This window comes from Castanea sativa, chromosome 1 (genome assembly GCF_040712315.1).
Source record: "Castanea sativa cultivar Marrone di Chiusa Pesio chromosome 1, ASM4071231v1".
Taxonomy (NCBI): domain Eukaryota; kingdom Viridiplantae; phylum Streptophyta; class Magnoliopsida; order Fagales; family Fagaceae; genus Castanea; species Castanea sativa.
In genome coordinates, this window is record NC_134013.1 from 28,187,153 (window position 1) to 28,211,686 (window position 24,534).

At 37.2% G+C, this 24,534-nt stretch overlaps 2 protein-coding genes across 8 annotated transcripts; both read left to right on the plus strand.

The window, feature by feature from the left end:
• Positions 1 to 670: 670 nt before the first annotated feature.
• LOC142622933 (serine/threonine-protein phosphatase 7 long form homolog) lies at positions 671 to 15,518 on the plus strand. Of its 7 annotated transcripts, none has more exons than XR_012841984.1 (7): positions 690 to 1,039; positions 8,714 to 8,797; positions 10,399 to 10,797; positions 11,097 to 11,796; positions 11,897 to 11,988; positions 13,197 to 13,319; positions 15,106 to 15,518. XR_012841984.1 is itself a non-coding variant. In XM_075796498.1 (4 exons), exons 1-4 carry the CDS (start codon positions 688 to 690, stop codon positions 4,315 to 4,317), a joined length of 1,026 nt encoding a protein of 341 aa, XP_075652613.1. In that variant the 5' UTR covers positions 671 to 687; the 3' UTR covers positions 4,318 to 8,707. The 7 variants fall into 7 exon arrangements, 4 of the variants coding, with proteins under 4 accessions (XP_075652613.1, XP_075652615.1, XP_075652616.1 ...); XR_012841983.1 differs by having other exon boundaries at positions 691 to 1,039; positions 11,897 to 12,006; XR_012841985.1 differs by having other exon boundaries at positions 695 to 1,039; positions 8,714 to 8,801; positions 11,897 to 12,006.
• Positions 15,519 to 21,200: 5,682 nt separating this feature from the next.
• LOC142624198 (uncharacterized) lies at positions 21,201 to 21,623 on the plus strand. The gene has a single exon (XM_075797738.1). The coding sequence runs from the start codon at positions 21,201 to 21,203 to the stop codon at positions 21,621 to 21,623; it is 423 nt and encodes a 140-aa protein (XP_075653853.1).
• Positions 21,624 to 24,534: the final 2,911 nt, after the last annotated feature.

Genomic DNA, 24,534 nt, shown 5'->3' on the forward strand with positions numbered 1-24,534 from the left:
AATTAATATAGTGATGTTTGTTTAAGCATCTTCGTAACTATATCAAAGAGACAAAAGAGTATTTTTAGACATACATAATTAATCTTAGCAAATAACAACAATCTTTGTAACATATTTTATATCAAACTCTCTATTTCACTGTCTCTTTTTATTTATCTATATGAATGTTGTCAAAATTAGACTTCACAATAAATTGGAAGATGATTTTCAATATATATATATATATATATATATATATATATTATATTTTTTTTTTTTAATGCCGAATTCTCTTTTAATAAATAAACGCTAATTTGGACTTTTACTATTTTTATTTTTCATATTTTAACTCCTTCAACTCAAAATCCTAACTTTGCCGTATATATATACAGACACACTTTAGCCCCCACCAAAAAACAGAAGAAGCCAACAACGTGTATATTGTAAATTCAAATAAAGGCAAAGCTGAAATTATTAGAAGCGTTCTTCAAGATCGCAAACTATATATAGGAGTGGTAAGTGGCAACCCCAATAAATGAGTGTAGACATAGTGTTGTGGGCCAAAATTGGGGTTTGCCCGTTTCAGCAAAAATTTCCAGCGTTTGTTCTCTTGTTCAAATTATACAGGAATATATTCTTGTTTTGAAATTCGATAATGTGAGGGTCAATATTCATTGAAAAACTTGATGATCATATAGTCGAGTTAGTATGACCTTTGTGCCACGTTGGCAAAACGGACGTGATCTTTTCCAATTAAAAAAGGAATTCTGGGGGATACTGCACATGCATAACTCGGTAACTGGAAAATCGAGTTTGGTTTATCAATTTGAACCCCGAACGTCTCACAGCGCCTGTTCACTTTCTCCCTCTACACTCTCCCTCGCTCTCTGCCATCACTCTCCCTCTACACTCTCCCTTGCTCTCTGCAATCACTCTCTCCCACTCTCCATCAGTCTCACTCTCCCTGTCCAGTCTCCCTCATCGTCTTCGATCAGTCGCCGTTGCCGGAACCCTGGTGCTTCCGCCGAACCCTCACCGTACCCGCCGCCGCTGATTATAGGTACGTTGCTCTGCCCATAACCGCAAGCAAAATCCTTTTTTTTTCTTCTTCTTGGTGTTGTTTATTGAGACATTTTCCTGTTAGGAGATCATAATCTAAGAATAGAATTTTTGTGGTACCACCTCTAGTTCTCAAGGAGGCTTACCAACTAGCTAACCATAGCTATATCTATGTACCTGAACAACTTATGATCATGTACTAGTTAAACCGATCAGTTTTGCCTTCAATAGTACCCCCCCCCAAAAAAAGTACTAATCTTTGCCCATGGTTTGTGTAAGAAAAGAGATTTTTCTATGGATGGTTGGAACATGATGGACAGCAAAGGGCACTAAATCAAAGTATAAGGCATAAAGTTTATTGGACAAAAGCTCCGTCAAAGGTAAATATGGCTATAGACATAGTACACATAATCTGGATTGATTGATGTTGGTTGATATGATATTATTACAATGAAGTCCAAAATAATTCTTCGAATTATCAATACTGTTCTTGTAGTCTACACATTTCATTTCTAAAGTTTGTAAGTTATAACTAGGTCAGGGGATAATCTTGGAAATGCTGACTCTATGAGATCATGGGTCTACATTTGCATTGAATATAAACGAGTATTTAGACTTCAAGAAACAGTTATGAACTTATTATAGAGTTTTATATCAAAGAGAAAATCAGGATGACCTTGATGATCTAAGTAAATCATTTTCAATGAAACCACGCCGTTGTTAATCACAGCTTTCTAAATGAAGCTAACAAGTTTTATTTGTGGTTGAGACCAGTCTATATTTTGTGCTCAATATACTATAAAGTATGACTTCTTTATTTGTTTTTCATGTCTTGTATAAAATATCATGAATCAAGAACTATAAAATACAGTATGATGCTTATAAAAAAAAATACAGTATGATGCTTATAAAAAAAAAATACAGTATGATTGCATTATATTCATTTTTAATATGTATCGGTCATGATTCCAGTTCAATTGCGAATATAAATGGTCTTGGAAACTGGGATTACGTTGTTTGCTCGCAGTTTCGAAGTACTTTGTTCAAACATTTCTGCTATTGTGAAAACATTGCCGGTTTCTATGAATAATTTGGTATTTTATTGATTAATATGAGCTCGTTCATTGTGCAAACGTAGTTAATGGCACTGAATTTTGTAAACGCTGGACCCAGTGATGATACCCAGTTGAGGTGGCAGCTGGATCATCAGTCAACTCCACTTTGGAGGCACACCGATGGTGAGGTATGTAGTTGTATTATTAATATATAGTCGTTTTATAATTACCTCGTGTGCACTACCTGTTAAAATCAAGCACCGCCTCTCTCTCATTCTCTAGAACATTCTCTTGCATTCCGGGTTTCTCTATGAGATGTCTCTCTTTAGTTCTCTAGAGACTTCTATGTAGAAGTGAAACTCAGCCATAAATAGTCTAGAAGGGGCTAGAAATTAAAATAAAAAATAAACTAAGACCTAGAACTACTAGAACTCTGGTGGCAGAAAGTAGATGAAGCTAGAAGCTTCAATATCGGTTACTTAACTGAACTCATGCTTGTATAATAGGAACCTTTGGTTCCCACTTGTGATATGAACTGTGAGAGACTTGTGAAGTAGAGTGTGAGACTAGTGAGAGGTGTGTGAGACGTGTGGAATAAGGTGAAGTAGTGTGTGACGTGAAGTGCGGTAGGTGAAGTGAAGAAAATAAAGTCAAGGGTTAGTAGCTAGGTGCCTAGGGGTATGGTGTAAGGTGTTAACTGTGTGTTGGTGCACTTGAGGATAGTGTGAGTGATTGTAACAGTGCCGTGTGTATTGATGCAATATCAGTGTTTGTAAAGTGTACTAATTTAAAGAGTCAAGTTTTAAATAATAACTCTTTGTTCAGTCTTTTGTTCAACAATCTAGTGTCAGAGTTTCCGCTAACTCAACACTATCTAACACAATGCTCGTTCGTGTGTAGGAGGTGCCTGGCACCGTAAAGTGTCGACGCTGTAAATGTGTACTACCGCGGGGTGGGCTAGACCCACATATCACGCAATTTATCGATGCAACAGGTTTCATTGGATTATTCAAGGTTCTTGATATGGAGGTGTACACACAATTTTCGTAAAAGAAGAATCACACGATTACGAAATAGTGTAACAAATAATCAACTTGTATTTGATTTGTATATATGCGAGTACAATCCTCTGTATGAATTTTTACAATGAAAGAGTACAATAAACTCCTCTAATTCGATCTCCAAGAAATTTTACGATCTAATGGGGCTATGAGGCTTGATCTTGAATCGTGCTTTGATGTCTCCAAGTTGAATGAATATTTGAATGTGCTTGATTTGATGCAAGAGCCGTTGGCTTAATCTCGAACTGGATTAAAGGAGAATCCCCACTTTGATTTGAAGAAGTAGTAACAAACCTTGATGAACAATGGAATGCTTGTGGACTTAGAGATGACTATCTATTTTGACAGAGTGTCAGTAGAGTTTTCTCTCTAAGTGTCTCCTCTCCCCCCTTTTTTTTTCATATGAGAAGCCTTTATTTATAGGCAACTTAATAGTATTTAATTTGGAATCTCCTCTCAGCATTTATTGAGAGTTGAATTATGAATTTAATTTGGTCTTTTATTTAATAAGAACTTTCCATATAGATCTTTTCTTTTGACACTGCCATATGGCTTTCTTCATTTGATGTTGCCACGTGGCTTGATTTCATTCGATGATCGTCCACATCATCAATTGAAGATTAATTTGATCACAAATATTTTATCATGAACAATTGGACGGTTGTGAATACATCATAAAATTTTGATGTCTATAGGAGGTCGACCACGCTTTGATCACGGCCTTGGTCGAGCGGTGGTGTCCAGAGATGCACATGTTCCACTTACCCCGTGGAGAAATGGGTATCACCTTGCAAGATATAGAGGTGATGTTGGGGCTTCCTGTGGATGGGTTGCCTGTGACTGAGAGGACAGACTTGGACTGGAGTCAGCTGTGCTTAGAGTTGTTGGGCCATGAACCTCCGCCCCAGATATGCAACTCAAACAGGTCTATCCTTTGTGGGGCGAGGATAAGATACAAGTGGCTTAATGCACGGTTTGACGCTCCCCCAACTGCAGACGTAGGTGATGAAATAGTGCAGCAACATGCCCGGTACCACCTATTTGTTTGGATGGGGGCCCTGTTGTTCATGGACAAGTTGGCAGACCGAGTCTCATTCATGCCTCTGCAGCTCTTGAACCCAATCAGCAATGCGAGACAGTATAGTTGGGTAGTGCAGCATTAGCCTGGCTCTACAGACACCTTTGTAGTGCATCAAAGAAGGATGCAGTGCAGATTGAAGGAGCACTGTTGTTGGTGCAATTGTGGGCCTATTCAAGGTTCCCACGAATATGCCCAATTGCGAGGCCGCCTTTAACGCCAGTGCAGTCAAGTCCATTTGCCATTAGGTACGTTCATTGAGTTATCATTATTCAAGTTTAGTGTCTGTTAGGATTAATTATTTATGTGTAATAGTATTTTATATTTTATGTGTAATTGAGTTAGATTGTAATGGTTCACTAGTATTTTGTCCACTTACATATGTATTTAGACAAATGCAACTATGCCTACCCATTGGAGAAGAGAGTTGTCCATGCAGGAATTAAGGAGACTATGAACAGTAGAAATGCCATGGATGGAATGCAGATTAGTTGAAGGACACAATGCGAACATCCCCCATTGTTAAAGTTGAATAATTGTAATTAACTCCTATTATTATTACATGATGAAAATTCCCTCCTTCTCCTAATTACCCTAAACAAAAATAAATAATAAAGATAAAATCTTCCCTAAACAAAGTGCAATTTAAAGAGAAAGGTGTAAACTTTTCCTGCTATTAGAATAAAAAACCTCTACAAAAGGGTAGTAAAAGAAAGATTTTTTTTTTCTTTTTCTTTTCTCTGTCTTCTGTATCAGGGTATGTAACTCACCCAATGTTAAGAAAACTGTATCAGATTTTGAAAGAGATAAACCAAGGAAAGATTCTGTAAATTCGTATACTGAGAGAACTTGATCTCCAACTATGGACTACTTCTTACATGAGCAGTTATAGCTGTTTACCAAATTGGGATTGTGCTTCAAAAGCTGTATGAGTGATAACAACCCATGAGTCCTGTGGATTTTTCACCAGTGCAAGGAAATTGGTAATTTCCTATCTTAGGATGATGCTGAAAAGTGAAAACAGAAATAACATTACATGAGGCAAAGATATTTTTGAAATTTGAGTCTATGCTTATGGTGGTCAATGATTGACACTTTGATGGATCCTTGCTATCAAAGGAGTGGATGATCTTTCTAGCATTGCCACTTCAGTGTTTTTGTGTTTCTTCCCTTCTTTTATGGGAATTCATGTAGTTAGGAGGTGCATCACTTGGCATACAGCTTAGCTGGTTTTGTTCATTTTAATTAGTCAACAACTCTGAATTTTGATTTGCATTATTGGCGGTCTTTAATTTCTTCTTTAGGTTATCGTCACATTCCCTGATGTAGTAAATCCAAATTACATGTTAAATATGCACCCTGGAGATAATATACTTATTGTTTGTCATATCTGAGTTTATGGACAGTGTTGTTGCCTCTTAGAGGTTGAGTGATGGAGTTTGACACTGGTATACCAGTTTGATGCGGTCATTTCCAGGGTGGGAGTTAAGCATGTTTGATTTTTGATACTCTTAACTCAAGTGGAGGTAGGGATGAATTGTGTTGGAGGCTAACAAAGGAATAGAAGGTTTGTGGTTCATTCCTTCTACAAAGCATGATAATAGGGACTATAGGTGTGAGGAATCCTAAAAGAGTATATTGAGTTAAAAGGTCCCAAAAGCTTTTTATTTTTTATTTATTTATTTTTGTGTGGACATCTGCTCGGTAAAATTTTGATGGTTGAGAATCTGAGGGAGGAGAAATTATTGTAGTCTGGTGCTGGTGTGCTGCCTGTGCAAGGGTGGTGATGCGACAGTAGCTCATCTCCTACAATATTGTATCCTGGTGGGAGACTTTTGGTCACTATTGTTATCCTTGTTTGGCATGCATTGGTGATGCCTAGAATGGTGTTGTTCATACTTGTGTTGGAAGTTTGGCTATCATGAGAGTTGTAAGGTCTAGAAAACTATTCTCCTGTTTTATGTTAGAGAGAAATGCTCAAACTTTCAATGATGAACTAAATCAAAAAGATCGCTTTTTGAGTGGCTTTCTTTGTTTGCACTGCTGCTTTAGGGAAATGCTTGACGATTGACAATTTACGAAAAAGGAAGGTCTGAAAATTGGATTAGTGTTATATGTGCAAGAGTAATGGTGAATCGGTGGCCCATCTCTTTCTTCATTGTCTGGTTGCTATGGATTTGTGGTCTATGGTCTTGGGTTTATTTAAAGTAAGCTGGGTTATGCTGCAGTCTGTTGTGGGGCTCCTAGCCTACTGGCAAGGCAGTCTTGGTCGTCATCGAAATGGTCATATATGGTTATTTGTCCCCCATTGTTTAATGTGGTGTCTTTGGAGGGAAAAAAATAGTAGGTGTTTTGAAAATAATGAGAGATCCATATCGGATCTCAAGTTAATTTTCTTTAGATCGTTATTGGATTGGTTGGTTGCTTTGCAAAACCAATCATTCACCTCTTTCCTTTATTTTCTTGATTTTTGTAATTTTTGCACTTAATTGTTGACCCCTGTACATTTCCTGTGTATTAGGGTGTCTTTTTTTGATATCAATAAAACTTATTACTAATAAAAAAAAAGGAGCGAGCAAGTTTAACACACATTGAGTGTACCAATGAAAAGAAAAAAAATTCTATACTCTACTACACTGGTTTAAGTTGAAGGTCTAAGTATGACAAAGACATATACCTACATACATTAATGTAAAGAGATATTTAAAACAAATATTTCATCTTTTGCGATATAGATTCAGAATATATAAACTGGTTCATTAATAATGATTTTTTAAGTATCCAAAATAGTTTGAAGATCGCATTGTTGAGCGATAAGGTTCTATTTCTGTGCATTCTAAGTATATCTTCAATGATTATGTATTTATGTAAACTTAAAAGGCTTATTTCCTAATGTAGGTACTCAAATCCTTGTTTGCTATTGCCTTCATTAAATCATCTGCACTATGCCATTTCTCACTATCTCACTTTGCTTCCCCCATCTCCCATGGTTTTTTTCATCTTTGTAGCTCCTCTGTCGTTAATCTTGAACTTCTCCTTAAAGTTGCAATTTTTTGTGCCCGCAGTTGATGATCTTCTAGCTTATTGTGAAAGCATTCATTTCTTCTTCCATCTTTTGTTATGTTGCTACTTATCTACTAGTGTCACCATTGATCAATTTTATTTAATGTTGCTTCTTAGCCATGTGTATACTACCCTTCTATCCTCTGAAAATGAATTTAATTGCTTGTATCAGTTAGAATTTTATACTTGATCTCTCTTGGAGTTAGAATCCTTGGTATACATGGTGTTGGTGATCATAAGTTGACTTAGGCAGCTTCAAGGAGTTTTGAGTTGAAGTTAAAACTTGCTACATGGTTTTGAGAGATATTGGGAGTGGATCTTTCCTTTGAGGAGCATTTAGTAGTTAAAACTCCATGAAGAGTGGCTTTTTTCAATTGGACAGCTACATTGTGAAGATTTCAACAATGGAAAACCTTAGAAAAAGGAGAATTGTTGGGATTAGTGTTGCATGTGCAAAAATGGTGGGGAGACAATGGATCATATTTGTCTTCGCTGCAATATAGCTAGAGCTCTTTGTTCTTTTCTGTTTTGTTTGTTCGGGGTTAGGAAAATCCAATATAAACAAAAACATTTCTTAATCCTTACCTTTACTAATTTTAATTTTATTTGCATTCATCTTGACTTCTACCTAAAAGAAAAAGAAGCTATTCTCTGATTTTGCAGGGCCAACAAAAAGAAGCTATTGTCTGATTTTGTAGCTTCTCTACTCACTACTGGAAACTAATTTAAATTTGATGGGTTTTCTTCTTCACAAGCTCACAAGATATCTGAACTTTTCTACCACTGATTCAGTTCTTTAATATGCACATGGAACTAGAAGTAACTGTTTTGATTGCGTCTTGGCTGTCTCATTTGACATTGGGTTTCTTTGCTGCTAACTTAATTGTTTAGTTATCATCTTTGGAAATCCTGCTTGGGATTATACTTATATAAAAAAAAAATTCTGCTTGGGATTACATGGGAAAACATTTTGATAAAATGGGTAAATTGCAATCATGGGGGTAGGTGGACTGGGCCAAAGAGCAAAAAATGTCTTTGCAGAGATTATTTTTATCATGATGGGTTCTTTTTATTGTTTTTGATTCTACTTCTCAAATATAAAAGTTGCTTGCTTGCTTATATTGTATTAATTCGTTGTGAATTTCTGTTAACAGTATACGATGGTTTTGATTTGATATGCATTTATTTATCATGCAAGTAATGGTCACTAGTTTTGAGTTAACCAGTTTTCCATGCCCCTATTTATTGTTATTCTTCTTTGGCGCACTCAACTTTCACTCTTGGAGCTTCTTTTATAGTACATTAATGTCTTTGATGTGCTGTTATTATTGGGCTAGCGCTAAGTAGATGTTTTTGTCTAATGCGGCCACTGATATAAGTTCACTAATGAGAATTTGTCGAAACTACATGTTTGCTAGGTGGACTAGGCCAAAGAGCACCGCACAGCATGCTGCACACGTCCTTGCTGCATACTGGACGTCGCTGTCTACACTACGGGCAGAGTAGGTATTCGGTTAATTTACATCCTCAATATTGTTTCAGATTCTGAAGAAGATATCAGCTATTTTGATATGTTTTCTGGTCATGTCATTGCTTGATATCAATGCTTGGTGTTGTTTATTTTGCTCACATAGCCAACTTCAAGATATTAAGACCAAGGCTTTTTTGAAAACAAGTCAAAAAATGTATTCAAGTGTAGAAATAAGCTGTTAGCATTTTGGAATTTTCAACATGAGCTATCACCTATTGCCATTTGAGATTATGTCATTTCATCTAAGATGTTGATGAACTGAATTGGTTATGAATCTATAGAATTGAGTGATTGAAGTATGGTCTAGCTGACATGGGAATTTGCACTCATAAGTAGACATGCCAGAGAGATATCGTGAATAAGATCATTAATGCACTTTGATTTCACTGAAGTCATTTCTTGTTAGAGCTCTAGGTTTAAGGTGGTTAGTTTTTGTGGAATGGTACAATCTGATTGGATTTCACTATTAAGACTGCAAATATCTGGATGATGGTAAGCTGCCAGACATGAGAGCTTCTTCTTCTTCATCTTTCTTATTTATTTTATTTCTCAAGAGGAGGCTGATTTGAATGTTCTATCTACTTTGATAATGAAAGTTACAAGGGAACTAGAGGATGCTTGGTGGGGGAGTGAATCACTTGAACAAATTTGTGACAGATGTCATTAATTTTGTCTAAATGTGATTTCATTTGGAATGAGGAGTGTGTCATATGTTAAACTCGGAAGAAGCGAAATTAAATGAAAAATATTAACTCTCTATAGTCAGTTCATGCAGTCTGATATGGTGGAGAGATGATAGGAACTTGGATAAAACACTGTAAGTGCCTCATGTTTGTAGAACTAGTGCTTGAATAAGATCCAGAACACCGCAATAATCTAAATTACGTTTTCAGAATAGTGTAGTGTTGGGTTAGAACTTAGGGATCACTTTGTTGCAGATGCATCCATCCCTTTTTTTAAACTGGTGCCATTGCCAACTAATTTGAATATTGTTGATATGATTAACCCACATGTCTATGATTAATGGAACCATGCATAGCTGCGTGTCTATGATTTACCCACACCTTGGCTCCTTGCCTTCCGCAACATGTAGATAACCAAATTGAAATCCTTCTTCTAGTATAGAGCAATGCAAACTGCATGGTGATTAACTCTGCCCACTGTACCTAATTCTTGATAATTAGACATTCTAATGTGCATGACAAATCACTGAACTTAACCAATAAAAACTTTGTTGTAAGCTTCTAGTACTGCTATCAAATGTTGAAACACCAATGTAACACGCACACACACAAAGGTATATAAAGAATTTGAATAATGTTCAATATTCACCTAGTGTGAGTACCAATCTGTTGATACTATTTTTGTTAAAAGAACTCATGTTTCGTTATAATACATTATGAATGGAAATTATCTACCAAGAAATTTAAAACATTCCAACTTTATAATACATTATGTGCCGTATAAGGACATTAATATAGTATTTTTACATGCCTGTTTATATGGTTTTATCAATTTCAAACATTTGTGGAAGTTGATAATTTGTTTGATTTCGGCTATCCACTTATGCAGATTGTATGGGAGCCGTACACGCATGTGCTGGGCTCCCTGCTTGCGTATTGCATTGCCGGCGAGCATATTTGGAGGGCCGAGGTGCCATTGATATATTTTTGGATAGTGGAGGGGCATCATCCTGAGTGTGTCTTCTGTCAGTTTGGGATGAAGCAACCGCGTCTAGAGTTCGTGGATACGTCAAGCGACCTTCACAGGATATCCCTCCAGGGTAAATGGGACAAGGACTGGGCAGTAGAACATGTTGTCCATATTCAGCAATGGGGCAACCGAGGGCAACTTGTTCACACTGCCCCTCTCCTGGATGGTGATACGACGTACCTTGTTGAGTACATGAGGTAGTACAATGTCAGCACAAGGCAGTACATAACACTAGAGTCTGCGTACTGGGAAATCATGGTAAGGCAACAATTCCTTCCCCTTTTACAGTTTTGCAACATGCGTGAGTTGAAAGCGTGACTTACAAATTGAGTTGAAAGCGTGAGTTGTACCATTTATTTTAGTATGTAAACCACCCTTTAATTTGTTTGTTATACCTACATTTTATTAATAGTTAGAGGCAACAATTCCCTTCCCCTTTTACAATTTTGCAACATGTGTGAGTTGCTACATGCTTTCTTTTCAACCAACATGACCCCCTATTATAGTTTTGCATCATACCTGTGTTTAATCAAGTTATGATGTCCTTGTTTTGCAAGTTTGGTCGACACTTCGGTCTCTACAGAGGTGCAACCTAGATTCCGACATGTAAAATGACCTTAAGATGACACTAGAGGTTGTGGAGTAGCTGGGCTGACTTAAATTTGTAGATGCGCTTACGGAAGCATCCGACATTGGTACACAGGCCCCGAGCCCTGGGCCGTGGCGAGCAAAGTGGTGGGTCTTGAGGGTGTGGATGCCGTGGAGGTGGTCGATCTAGTCCCAGCCATACGTCCGAGCCGGAACCCATCTACGAGGAAGGGGATGAGTCGGGTGTAGAAGAAACATGGCTTGAGGGTGATTGGGTATTGTCTGACGACGACGGCAGGACACCGCGATGCACGTTTGATGTTGCTGTTGGGCCATCCCACACTACTGGTCATGAGGACACTGTTCCAGCCCAAACTATGTCCCGTGGTGCTAGTGAGGAGTACGAGGACCCTCAACAGTCCCCCCGTATGTTGCCCCCAGTGTTCAGTGGATCTGCCCATGATGGTGGATGCATATTTGTCCCCACACCAGGCATGCCCACCCCACCTCTAGTGCATATGGAGCCCACCATGGGACCTTCATCTCCAACCCCCCACGAAGAGGCTGTACAGATTGAGCAGATACAGGGTGAGGACATTGAGCTGGTGGAGGGTTTGTGGAGATCGCGAAGCCCTCCTACGCATGCTCCCGATTGCGGGACCAGTGATGGTATGTAATTCGTCTACACTTCCCATCTTCTTGAGCTAATTATACTGTGCATTTGTTTGAATATGTTCATTTAATTACACTGTTGTGTCTAATGAAACAGGTAAGATGAGACCTATTGCTTGTGAGGGAATATGGGCGGAAATGAAAAGGTCATTGACCAGTCAAAGAGGGCAGGGTGTTCATGCTGCCGTGGTAGGTGGCACATTTCGGGTAAAATTCCGTTACATGTTTTTTTGTTGCCACTATTGTGTGTTTTCCCATATATTGTGTAAATATTTATTCATTAAAGAATAATGGTTTAGGCTGTGTCATTGAAGTAGACTTCAAAGTTACTTATTAAAAAAACTGTCAAAGTTACTTAGTAAAAAAATGAATTTTTTTTTGTAAGTACCTATTAAAAAATATCTGTCTGACTTGCATGCTTTAAATATAAAAGAAGTTTAATACTTTTAGCAGTCTCCAAGCAAATTTGGGATATTGGTGGACATTAGTATTGTGTATTTCTTTATTTATTTATAGGAGTAATTTGTATTTAAAAAGAGAGTCACACACACCATTTATATCATGCTAGTTGGCCAATTGGGCATAGTTGAAGACAAGATGCCAATATTGTTTTGGAATCTACCTAGAGGTGTGATTTAAGTTAACATTAGTTTCAAAGGTGGCTGTCTTGCAAAGTACACAAAATCAGTGCGGGCAAGCGTTTAATGTGTAGGTTACCTGATTGTCCAAGCTATCTGGATAGTCAACGAATCAATGAGGTTTCTGGGAAAGATTAGAGATACTATTGTATACATAAACTGCTTCAATTATAGAAGTGTATCTGTACATAAAAAGAAGTTTTCTGGGACAATGAATGACTAGCAACTACAAGCCATTTAGGAAAAAAATGACTTCACAATAAATGTGCATGTGTACATGTAGGATATACATATATACATATACATTTTCCTATTAAAAGTTAATTACAATATAGAGTCTACACAAACTAAATATAAACTAAAAACAAGTTTTAATATATGTTTAGACAAATTACGTGTTAACCCAAACCTGGTTCTAACTTGAGTCTAGACAAAGTAGGCATAAATCAAAACCTGATCTCTTTGGTTCAGGCTCAGCTATAGTAGAACTAAACCAATTTTTTGGTTTGCTGAACAGTAAACACCCCATAGATCTTTGGATGTTTACTAAACTGCATTAGTATATGCGTTGTGTATGTGACCATAAGGAGACGTAACAAATGGATAAGGTAGAGAGGTAAGTTTAGACACGGCATATTAGAACTGATGGCTATTATCAAAAGAACCAGCTTTTTTATTTATTTTTTATATATGTCTAAGTAGAGAATTAATTGGATGATCTTGGCTCTTCTTTAATGGGAGAATGATGTTGTTTTGCAGATGGGTTTATAATGAATTTAAAGGGCTGTTTCAACCTGTTTACAGTTAATCTGGTCATGCTAATATTTTGGTGACTGATTTGGTTTTTGTTTGTTGCACCTTTTAGGTGCTCCCTCTGATCAGGTATGTGATATGTGTGTTTTTTAACTGATTCCTTATTTATTTCTAGCCCTTTTATTTATGTCAATAATCTTTGGTCATTTATAGCATGGGAGTATGGGACTCATAAGAATTAGCTGTAGAAACAAAATTTTTTGGCATAATAATGTTCTTCTGTAATCTAGAATGCTTTCTGGGCAAAAAAAAAAAGAAAAAAATCATAAAATGATAATTATGGATGGGGGCTTTTTGGTTGATGAATCCGATCACTATGTGGTTAATTGAGTCAACAAGGAATACTTTTTTCACTTTTATGTGAGAACATGGAGATAATTTGCTTTAATTCCATTGACCTTGAGTACACAAAGTGAGAGGCCGAGCTAGGGCGGGGTGGTGGGAAGGATGTACAAAGAGAGAAGGTTAAAATAAATTTTTTATAAATATTTTCTTATAGGCTTAAGTATTCTTGATAGTATACCAAAATTTTAGAGGCTGTGTCCAAAATCCTGTTACTTTAGTCCAACTAGTGATTTTTCTGGATATGCTGGCCACTGTGACTTTAGTCCAACTAGTGATCTTTTTCTAATGATTTTTTAATATGGAAACAAGAAAAAAATATTGCCACTTAATGGAGGACATTTGTAATTACTTTAAGTTCATGCAAGGGATATGGACTGAGAATTATCTCCATGTCCTCATAGTCATAGGGCAGAGACAGATGAGAGAGTGAACTCTATTTATGACATTATCTGAAAACAACAACAATTTCTAATTTCAATTTACCAAAACAGCATTAAATAATCTGCAAATTAGGGTTACTGAGCTATTAATCTTTACAGATGTGTATAATTGCTTCTTTTTTATTCTTCTCGTTTTCATCTTCTTCCTCTTTTTCATTTATATTTCTTGTAGTCCTGTATAAACCTTTCCATTTGGTTTCCATTTGGTCATGGAAGGTTTGAAGTTTCTGAGGTGGTTTACTAACCCAATGTATCTAGTCCTTATGGGTCGGTTTGGTAGGGAGAATGAAAAATTGGAGGATCGAGAACCAGAAGAACAGTAAATTTTTGAGTTTTCCATATGAAACAAGGGAAAACTTCATTTCCTCCCCATTTTTCCTTCCTCCATATTTTCCTCTGAACCAGACATACCCATTACATGTGTCAGTCTATTGTCTACTGCAGTTTTGGGTCATAAACCTGAATGTTTGTTGAAAGTGCATATGAATTTGGACTTTTTTTTTTCTCCTTAAGAAAGATATCATCCAAGTTGAAGTTATTGTAAAATATTGAAGAAATTAAATCTGGGATTAAATAGATCCTAGAGTCAATTATCAGTTGTGCAATTGGAATTTTTTCCGTTTGACTGATTTGACAATTTTTTCTAGGTGTCTCATCTTTTGTATCTGCTCATAAATTTTTGATGTATGCTACCCATGTACACCCCTGGTGTACCTCAATTTCTTTATTTATCAAAATTTTTTTTTTTGATGTATCAGGTTTTGTTATTGCATATTCAGTGATAAACAATTGGAGTTTCTTTTTTAATAAGTAGCATTTTATGATATTCAGGAAGAAAAATGAAGTATAATTTATGATTGTTTTCATAAGTAGCATTGGATTGATTTTTGTATTATATAACATCATTTCTTAATTAAAATGGTTCACTGTGTTAATGTGTTCATATCTCTAATCTCATGTAACTGGTAATATTTTTTAGTTTGATTGAAGTTAGATCATTTTGGTGTCCTTAGTTATGCTTTAGTTCTTTTCTTAGCCCATTTTGCTTAATGTTGCCTATGCTTGTACAGGAGAGGACTTTAGGGACTTCTTGATGATATTAGAAGAGATTATCTTTTGTCCGATGTCTAGAAAAGAGGAGCTTCCCGTTGTACAATTTTGAAAGCACATTAAATTCAAACAAATTTATGAAAGAGAAGCAACTAGCAGTGCTTATCAAGCATACAGTTTTAACTTTGCGAATTCCTTTTCTTGCACTTGAATGACTTTGTTATCTAACATAATCGGCGATGAATGAACATTTGAAGTTTGAACCTTGTTGCCTTTTTTAAAATGGCACAATGCATGATGGAAGAAAGTTTTTTGTAACTGACTATACTAGAGGGCAATCAGAAATATCCTATGACAAACAATTTTTGCTTTAGCTTCAGACACTGATATTCTCGTATTTGCAAGTGATGGTCTATAAAAGGTGATTAATCCCTCTCTTTCTCTCTCTCTCTCTTGCTGACATTATGTTGTGTTTCTCTGTATGGTTTCATTTCAATTAATCCAGGTCATGTATGCAACTGTTACAATTGATAAGCAATGTATCATAGCCTTGAAATGCTGCTACAAGGATTGACTCCATACATGGAATTGTAATTTTAATATGTTTTGAATAAGCTCTTTATGTGCTCAAAGATTGTTTAAGCATTGGGGATACACCTCATAGATTTGATAAGCTTGAACACTAAAATCTAGTGGCTGTCATTATGCGCTTAAGATTTGCTTACAATACATAGTTATTTCCCAATGGATTTACTAGATATCAATTTTTAAAATGTGAATCTTATCATCAAATATCCAGTGATGCAGATCATAGGCTTGGTGGAGCCTAGTTGTGTTTGATCTGGTTGACGACCCGTCCCTATCCGACGCGAAATAATGTTGCGTGGTTTCAATGGAAGATTTTTTAAGGCTTAGTCCATGGAGCCGAGGCTTGAGCTGATAGGCCCAAGTCGTAGCGCTTTTTTGGTCTGTTTTGTAGTCCATTGTGAATTTTGTGTGCAGAATATAGAAACCTCTGTTTTGGTGATTAGGGTTTCTTCTTGTTGTTTTTGAGAGTGAAAAAATATACGGTCGCACTTTGTATTTTTTTCTCGATAATAGTGAAATCCTTGCAACTCCGTGGACGTAGGCAAATTGCCGAACCATATAAATACTGTCTTATGCGTGTCATTTTTTTCTTTGGCGTGTGTTTTCTCTATTTTTGTTTCTTACTAGTTTGAGAATTTCATGTTAATTCCCTACAATAGACCTGATATTGGACTTGTGCGTATTAAGCAATGGTGGATGGCAGTTATATTTGTTGAATGTTAAAGAATCAATGGCGTTGTGGTGCGTAGCTGCAAATGCTGTATCATAAAGATATGTGGAGATGTTAGCTAGTTCAAGTTGGTAAATTTTATGACAATGTGTGAAGACTATATTCGAATTTTACCTTTGGAGTGTATCTTTGCTTGAATAACCCATTCATTTAGATGTAATTTTTTTTTAAAGGTTTGTCTTGTTGTGAAGCGCCTCAATATTGATTCAATATTGAACATATAGTGCATAATAAAAAATGAGATGGAGGATTTGCATTCTACTGAAAGTGGAACACAAAAAATGGAATGGAGTGTTTGTATTCTATTGAAAGGGTATGTTTTGTTCTCCAGCACTCAAATCTTACTAAAACCTATAACAGTTTTATGTTTGGGAAGAATAAATATTTTGGATATGGATATGGAATGCATATATTAGGATTAAAGTTTAAATACTTATATAAAATATTTAGCATAAAAAATGGAAATGAAAAAATATAACTAAATGTCATATTACAAAATGTGACGTCATATTACCATCAATGTTCATGCTTTACAATTTCAAAACTCTAAACTGCTATTCAGTATCGTTTCTCATGCACGTATATTAAAGGACTTTTCATGCGAAGGTTTTATATAGCAAAATATCTATCACTAAAACTTAAACTTTACAGTTAGAAACTACTAGGGTACAAAATGTGCAGCCTGTGACCAACTATGCTTTTGAATAGTTTTGTTTTGTTTTGTTTTATTTGTTTTAACTGAATTGTGTTCTGGAATAGTTTGGTACAAGAAAATCTTAAAGTGTAAATGCGTGTATAGTAATAAAACACGCATATGCTTCCTTAGAGATTTTCTACCAGCGCTTAATTATATTTAGTTGTATCTTGCTTGCATGCATGTGATTGTAGGCGCCTTTTAGGTAAAATTTAATATAATTTCTGTTGTGGTCTCGGGCGTTCATCTCGTGTGAAGGTATTGTGTGCATGGTGGACTTGGACCAGGTGTTCTTTGTAGACTTCCCAGTTCCCTCCTAGTAACTAATATTGTCAGTTGATTTGGCTGGAATAAATTTAATATATCCATGCGGCTGACCATTCATTATCTTAATCTTTTTAGTTAGATTGTATCCTACGTTTTTAAAATATTTCCTTTTACGGCGCATTCTCCATTGGGTCATCAACGAATCAAGATAAAAAAGTAGTGCTTCCCAAAAATAATAAGGTTAACCAGATATTAGAACCCATGCACGGCTCTGGCCATTCAGTTTTGAAAAGCTTGAGAGTGGTCTGGGTGGTCTGAGCGTGTTGGCATTTTCCTTCTCACCATTGCATCTTCACCAAGTGTACTACAGCTGTGGTCCTCCACTAGGTCATCAACGAATCGAGATAAAAAGTAGTGCTTCTCAAAAATAATAAGGTTAACTAGATATTAGAACCCATGCATTGCTCTAGCTGTTTAGTTATGAAAAGCTTGAGAGTGGTCTGGGTGGTCTGAGCGTGTTGGCGTTTTCCTTCTCACCACTGCATCTTCACCAAGCGTACTACAGCTGTGGTCCTCCACTGGGTCATCAAAGAATCAAGATAAAAAGTAGTGCTTCTCAAAAATAATAAGGTTAACTAGAAAATGTGATAAATGAAACAATTAGCAAGTTTGTTATGATGCATCGCAAAATAGTAAGCCATGCTCCCAAGATAGCCACACTGCTAGTCAAACAGCTGGAAAACAATGGCACTTCTAGTTAAACCACACGCACGAAACTAGTTACTTGGCATATATACATATCTTATTGAATACCACAACAAGAAGTCATACTTTTGCATTCATTTACCCGTACGATGTCTCCTTGGTTCATTGACTTCATCATCCCCCACAACATGGGCCACCACTTCATTCAACATGTTCAAAGGTTGCAATCCTCCTTGCGTGGTCACGCTCCTCAATGGCAACTCCCAACTGATACCTCAACAAGGTGTTCCTAATGTCTCCACTGCTATAGTTGGTTCCTTTACTTGGAGACGTGCTCGGTGGACTTTAGGTCGACATCTTCGGAGTTGCCCACGATGCGGACGCACTACACTGCATGTCCATACCATTACGATGCAAATACTCCATGTATGTGGCTTTTGCTTCCCTTCGATCTTTATATGATTTGTGATTGTCATTTGGGAACTTATGAACTTGTCTGCTCGCATCTAGCCAACTGTCATATATGCTTGGAACATGACCATTAAACACAACGTAGCTACGTCCCATCCTGCTCTACAAACACGCACTGCTGCATTGATAATGCTAGACGTTGCACCTATTGACATTGGGGGGTAGTTTAAATGACTAGAGGTTGTATAGGTTCAAATGCTTCAAGCACATGCAATGGACACCTACCATGTAATACCCAATGACAATTGACAAATTGTAGTTGCCTAGACAGTAAGCATTCCTTTCAACACATGCATAAGTATTGAATACTATGTAGATACTCTGTATGCATTAAAAACCTAGACAGATCAATCATATATGACATGAGAGTCTTACATTCAGAAATCAATTAGAAGTAGTACTTCTCCGTCTCCGAATGCGCTATCCTGCGAAGTCCTTGCACCAGAATGGTGGATTCATACCTTCTTAATAACAGAATAGGTCGGGGTGTTTATAGAGAACCTGGGAAGAGTAACTCGATATTTTAAGAATCGAGTCACATAACTCGATTATACAGAAATCAAGTTATGCACAATATCCCCTTGGGCACTTGGATTCCTCCTGGATTGCAGCTGGATCTGTCCAAAGTTCTGGACTGCATCTGGATCCAAAGGGCATAACTCGATTCCGCAATAATCGAGTAACTTAATAACTCGATTATTGAATAATCGAGTTACACACAACTCGATTCCTTATTTACTGAGTATCTGAAATTGCCATCACATCATCAACTTTTTGTAAATGATACTTGGCCACTAAAAATCCAGTTGTGTAATAACTTGACTTTGAAGAAGTCGAGTTATGATTTGTTACCCGGGGACCACATATCAGAACCCATGCACGGTTCTGGTTGTTCTGAAAAGCTTGAGAGTGGTCTGGGTGGACTGAGCATGTTGACATTTTCCTTCTCACAATTGCATCTTCACCAAGCATACTACAGCTGTGGTCCCCTTCTTCTTTGTTGTGGCACATCTTCCCTGACAGGTACAGAGCTGTAAATATATGAGACTGCAACTATATCTTGACTTTTTAAAAAAATGTGATTACACTTACTGTGGCAGTTTAGTATGGATGTGATTACATGTTAGTATGCTTCTGATTACACTTTAGTATGATTATGACACTGTGTGTGTGTGTATATATATATGTATGTATAGATATATCTATATATAAACAAACATACCTACACATATATGATCATATATATATATATATATGTACACACACACACACACACACACACATATATATATATGATTGTGACATTGTGTGTGTGTGTGTGTGTGTATACATACATATATTTATATATACACTTTTGCATTCCTACATATGTATAATAGTGTTTACATGTACTTATTACAACAATGATGTAACAAAAAATTATGGGTTTAAATTGTCTGGTTTGAGTGCATGTTTGTGTACAAATGAAACAAGTTTTTTAACAATACTTAGGACATCATTATAGTGCGTCTGTAAAAGTTTCATTATACTTTCACGTGCATAAAGATTAATTACAGTTGTGTTAACATAACCCCTATCTTCTGCATGATAACCACAATTAATTATCCTTATCCAAGTCTACCATGGGTCATCATCACATCTACGTTTACTACAATTGGAAGGCATATTACCATGACTTGCATGGGCTGTCCTATAGAGGCTAGTCACTGAAGCAGAAGTTGATTTGGTTGATATGCGGAGCACACTTGAGAAAAATGCACCAGAAGATAATGGCAACTCTAGGGTTGGACAAGGAGTCACATAAGATATCCATCGTGTACCATGCTCTTCAACTATTTGTGAATACTCAGGTTTTCTACAACTCACATCCGTTGCTTTGCGATGATGACGTGGACATGATGTGGGTAGTGATTAAGCGGACCCCCCGGTTCATAATGTCCGAATTGTATGTAACTGTTGAGACTATTGGGTTCCATGTTGGTGCAAGTTCGCAACATGTCAATGGGGTGTATCCTTCCATTGCCGATGCCACACATTTGCCCTACAACACTCAACCATGTAGTACGGTTGATGGTTTAGACAACACTAAAGAAGGCAAAGTGTTAGGCGCCACCCAAAAACTTGATGTGGAAGGGTCTAGTCACGCATATGAACATGTCCAAGCCTATATGGATGGGGGATTTGATATTGATGCCAGCCAAGATGTGTACGAAGAGTTGATTGATAATGATGGATCGATGGACAATCCGGAGGTCTTAGATGAATTACAGGTCGAACACAACGAGGAGGCTTGCCCTAATACAGTTCCTATCCCAGAATGGTTCACATCAAACACATGGGAAAATATTCATGACCCATCACCTTCTATGGATACAGGACATCTTACAAGTGGGCATAAAGGTGACCAGCTGGCGAAGGGGATGCTATTCAAGAATAAAGCCTATGTTCAGTATGTGTTAACCCTGGCCTTTGTGGAAAATAATAAGCAATACAAGTACATCAAGTTTGACTCCAATAGGCTGGTAGTGTGGTGCATACATGATGCATATCCAGGGTCAGTTCGGGCTATTTGCAGCAAGAAGCACAAGATGTGGCTGATCACTAGATGTGAGGGTCCCCACAATTGCACATCCCTCTAGGTAGCGACCGATGGACGTATGATGGATTCGAGGTTCATTAATATTGCACTTGAGCAATATATATGGGAGGACATTGCAAGATCCATAAAGGACCTACGTAGTATGCTGCATGCGAAGCATGAGCATGAAGTAACTATGTACAAGGTTTGGGAAGCGAAAGTGCCACAGTTTCTAGCGATATTGAACGATGTAGATCCAAACATTGTAACTTTGTTAAAGTGTGACCCCCATGTCTCGGGAACTTGCATATTCAGCTCCGCATTTTGGGCTTTTGGTCTATGTATTAGAGGGTTCAGGCATTGTAGGCCGGTGATAAGCATAGATGCAACGCACCTCTTTGGCAAGTACAAAGGAAAGTTGTTGATAGCAATGGCAACAGATGGTAAAAACGAGGTTTATCCAGTCGCGTTTGCCGTTGTTGAAAGCGAGAGCACAGAGACATAGGGATGGTTCTTGGCATGCCTGCTGACCTATGTTATGGATCAGACCAATCTGTGTATAATCTCCGACAGGCATCATGGGATAAAATCATGCTTTGATGACATCACTAGGGGCTATTTGCAGTTGCCCTTAACCCATCACCGCTATTGCCTTCACTATTTAGTAAGCAATGTCAACACTAGGTTCAATAATCAGGTGTTGTTGAACTTGGTATAGAAGGCAGCAACTACGAAGCAAGTTAGGAAGTTTGAAAACACAATGGATTTAATCAAGAATGTCAATCCGGCAGGAGGTGACTATCTTAAGGCTGAAGACAAGGAAAAATGGACACTTGCACATGACCATAGGCACCGATATGGGGCAATGACAACCAACCTGTCAAAGTGCTTCAATGGGATACTAAAGGGAGCATGTAGATTGCCCATAAACGCAATGGTGAAGTTCACATTTTACAAGGTGAACTCATACTTTGATGATTGTCGCAACAAAACCCTAGAGCAGATGGAAGAGAGGCAAGAATGGTTCAAATATGTGTATGACAAGTTTGAGACAAATCAAGAGAAGGCGAAGCTCCATATCGTTAGAAGGATGAGCGCGCAACAACGCTTATATACAGTGGAGAAATAGTCTAATATTTTGGCTATTGGTGGGAGAGATCACACCCATAGGGTTGATCTCATGGAGATGATGTGCACATGTGGGAAATGGGAAGCATACAAGATCCCTTGTTCACACTTAATAGCAATTTGTGCTAAGTATAAACACGATGCGACGGAGTTTATGGATCCTTTCTACTGCGTGTAATGGTACCATAGCTATGAGCCGAAATTCCAGCCATTGGAAGATAGGTTAGAATGGCCGGATCTAGAAGAAAGGAGAACAATGATGCCAAACCTGCAGTTGATCTGAGAGAAAGGTCGGCCTAAATCCACGAGAATCCACAATGAGATGGATGAGGAGGATAGGGAGTTGCCAACCTCTTTGTGGATTGAGAACAGACTGAAATTGAGGTATGGTTTGTGTCACCAAGAGGGGCATAATCGTCGTACATGTTCGACTCGAAATGTGGAATCAACAAGCTGTGGTGCTACATAACAATTAACAATTACAAGTCATAGTAACAAAGGGAGGATATATCATAAGTTATTCTCATCATCTGTTGTCAATTAGTCTTGTTATTTTTCTTCATCTATTGGTTTTCCTAATTCTAGTTTAGCCTTTGCATGAACACTGCCATTGAGAATTGCGTTTAGTAATCCATACATTGTGCAGACATTATGCATTCATATGTTTAGGTATTTCACTCTTCTAATTTCTTTTATTTTTGATTGCAAGGGGATGCTGACAGTGGACTGGATCATATCTGGTAGAAGAAGAGGGCCGTTGTCCGACATCACTCTTCTTCACTCTGCCCCAGTCTCCATCAGCCTCACTCTCCCTATTCACTCTCCCCCACTCTCTACATTGTCATAGTAACAAGACAATGTGGTCCATGGACAAATCATGCTATTAGTTATTTTGTGTTGTAATATATACAATGTGGTTTAAGTTGAGATGTTTATGTTTTAGGATACATTTTAATGTACTCTTGCTTTGCTCATTACACAATCTGTTGCAGGTTGTGACCAATTGGGGATTTAATTGAGGAATGTATGGAGGATCTAATTAATGTAGTTACAATTACTAGTGCCCATATCGGTGCCCATAGGGGGTGAAATTTTACCCTCCTTGATCTTATGTGGGGTTGTGTGTGTTATAGGGCTTAGGGGTTGTGCATTTGACAATAAAATCTTGCATTTATCTCTCACAAAAGTATAAAATAAATTAGAAACTAAATTTTATTAAAATTGTTGCCATGGAAGAGAGAAGTGCCAACAACACTTTGGGCTTTGGATTTATCCCATTAACACATGCTTCATTAGTAATATTCTTGTTGGCCAATAATAATAATAAGACATTCAAAATAAAAAAAGAATGAGGTGTCATCCAATATCTTCTAAATTAAAGAGTGGTGTATATATTAGTATGTTTGACACCATTTTCGTGTTATCGAGTTACGTTCCATGTAACTCGATTATACAGAAACTGAGTTATTCACAATGTCCACCTGGACACTTGGATTCCTCCTGGATTGCATCTGAATCTGTCCAAAGTTCAAGACTGCATCTGGATCCAAAAGACATAACTCAATTTTCATGTTATCGAGTTATGTTCCATGTAACTCAATTATACAGAAATCGAGTTATTCATGATGTCCACCTAGACACTTGGATTCCTCCTAGATTGCATCTGGATCTGCCCAAAGTTTTGGACTGCATCTAGATCCAAAAGGCATACCTCGATTATACAGAAATCAAGTTATTCACAATGTCCACTTGGACACTTGGATTCTTCCTGGATTGCATCTGGATCTGTCCAAAGTTCTGGACTGCATAACTCGATTCTTTAATAATCGAGTTACTTATAGTAACTTGATTATCTAAACATCGAGTTACTATAAGTAACTCGATTATTTAAACATCGAGTATCGTTCAAACGATTAGAAAATCACCATTTCTGCAGAATTTACAATAGTTGAGGTGCCATGCTTGATTGCTCTCGATACATATGGCTAGAATCGACAATTTCCCACGCCAATTCTTCGAAGATTTTATCCAGTAAGACTCTTTGAACTGTTATTTTCTTTAAAATTACACCTGGTGGTGCATTATTCTCCAAGTTTTGTTCTCAATTTTTGAACTTCATTGTCTATGTAGATTGTGATGAAATTGGGTGTTTGGCTCTGAAATGCATAATGGGTTAGGTAGTATGAATGTTGTTTGCCTGTTTAATACTCTGTAGTGGCAAAAAGTACATTAGATTTTGTTGAAAACTAAAAATTTAGGGCTGATACATGCTTGGCAATTTGGAGATT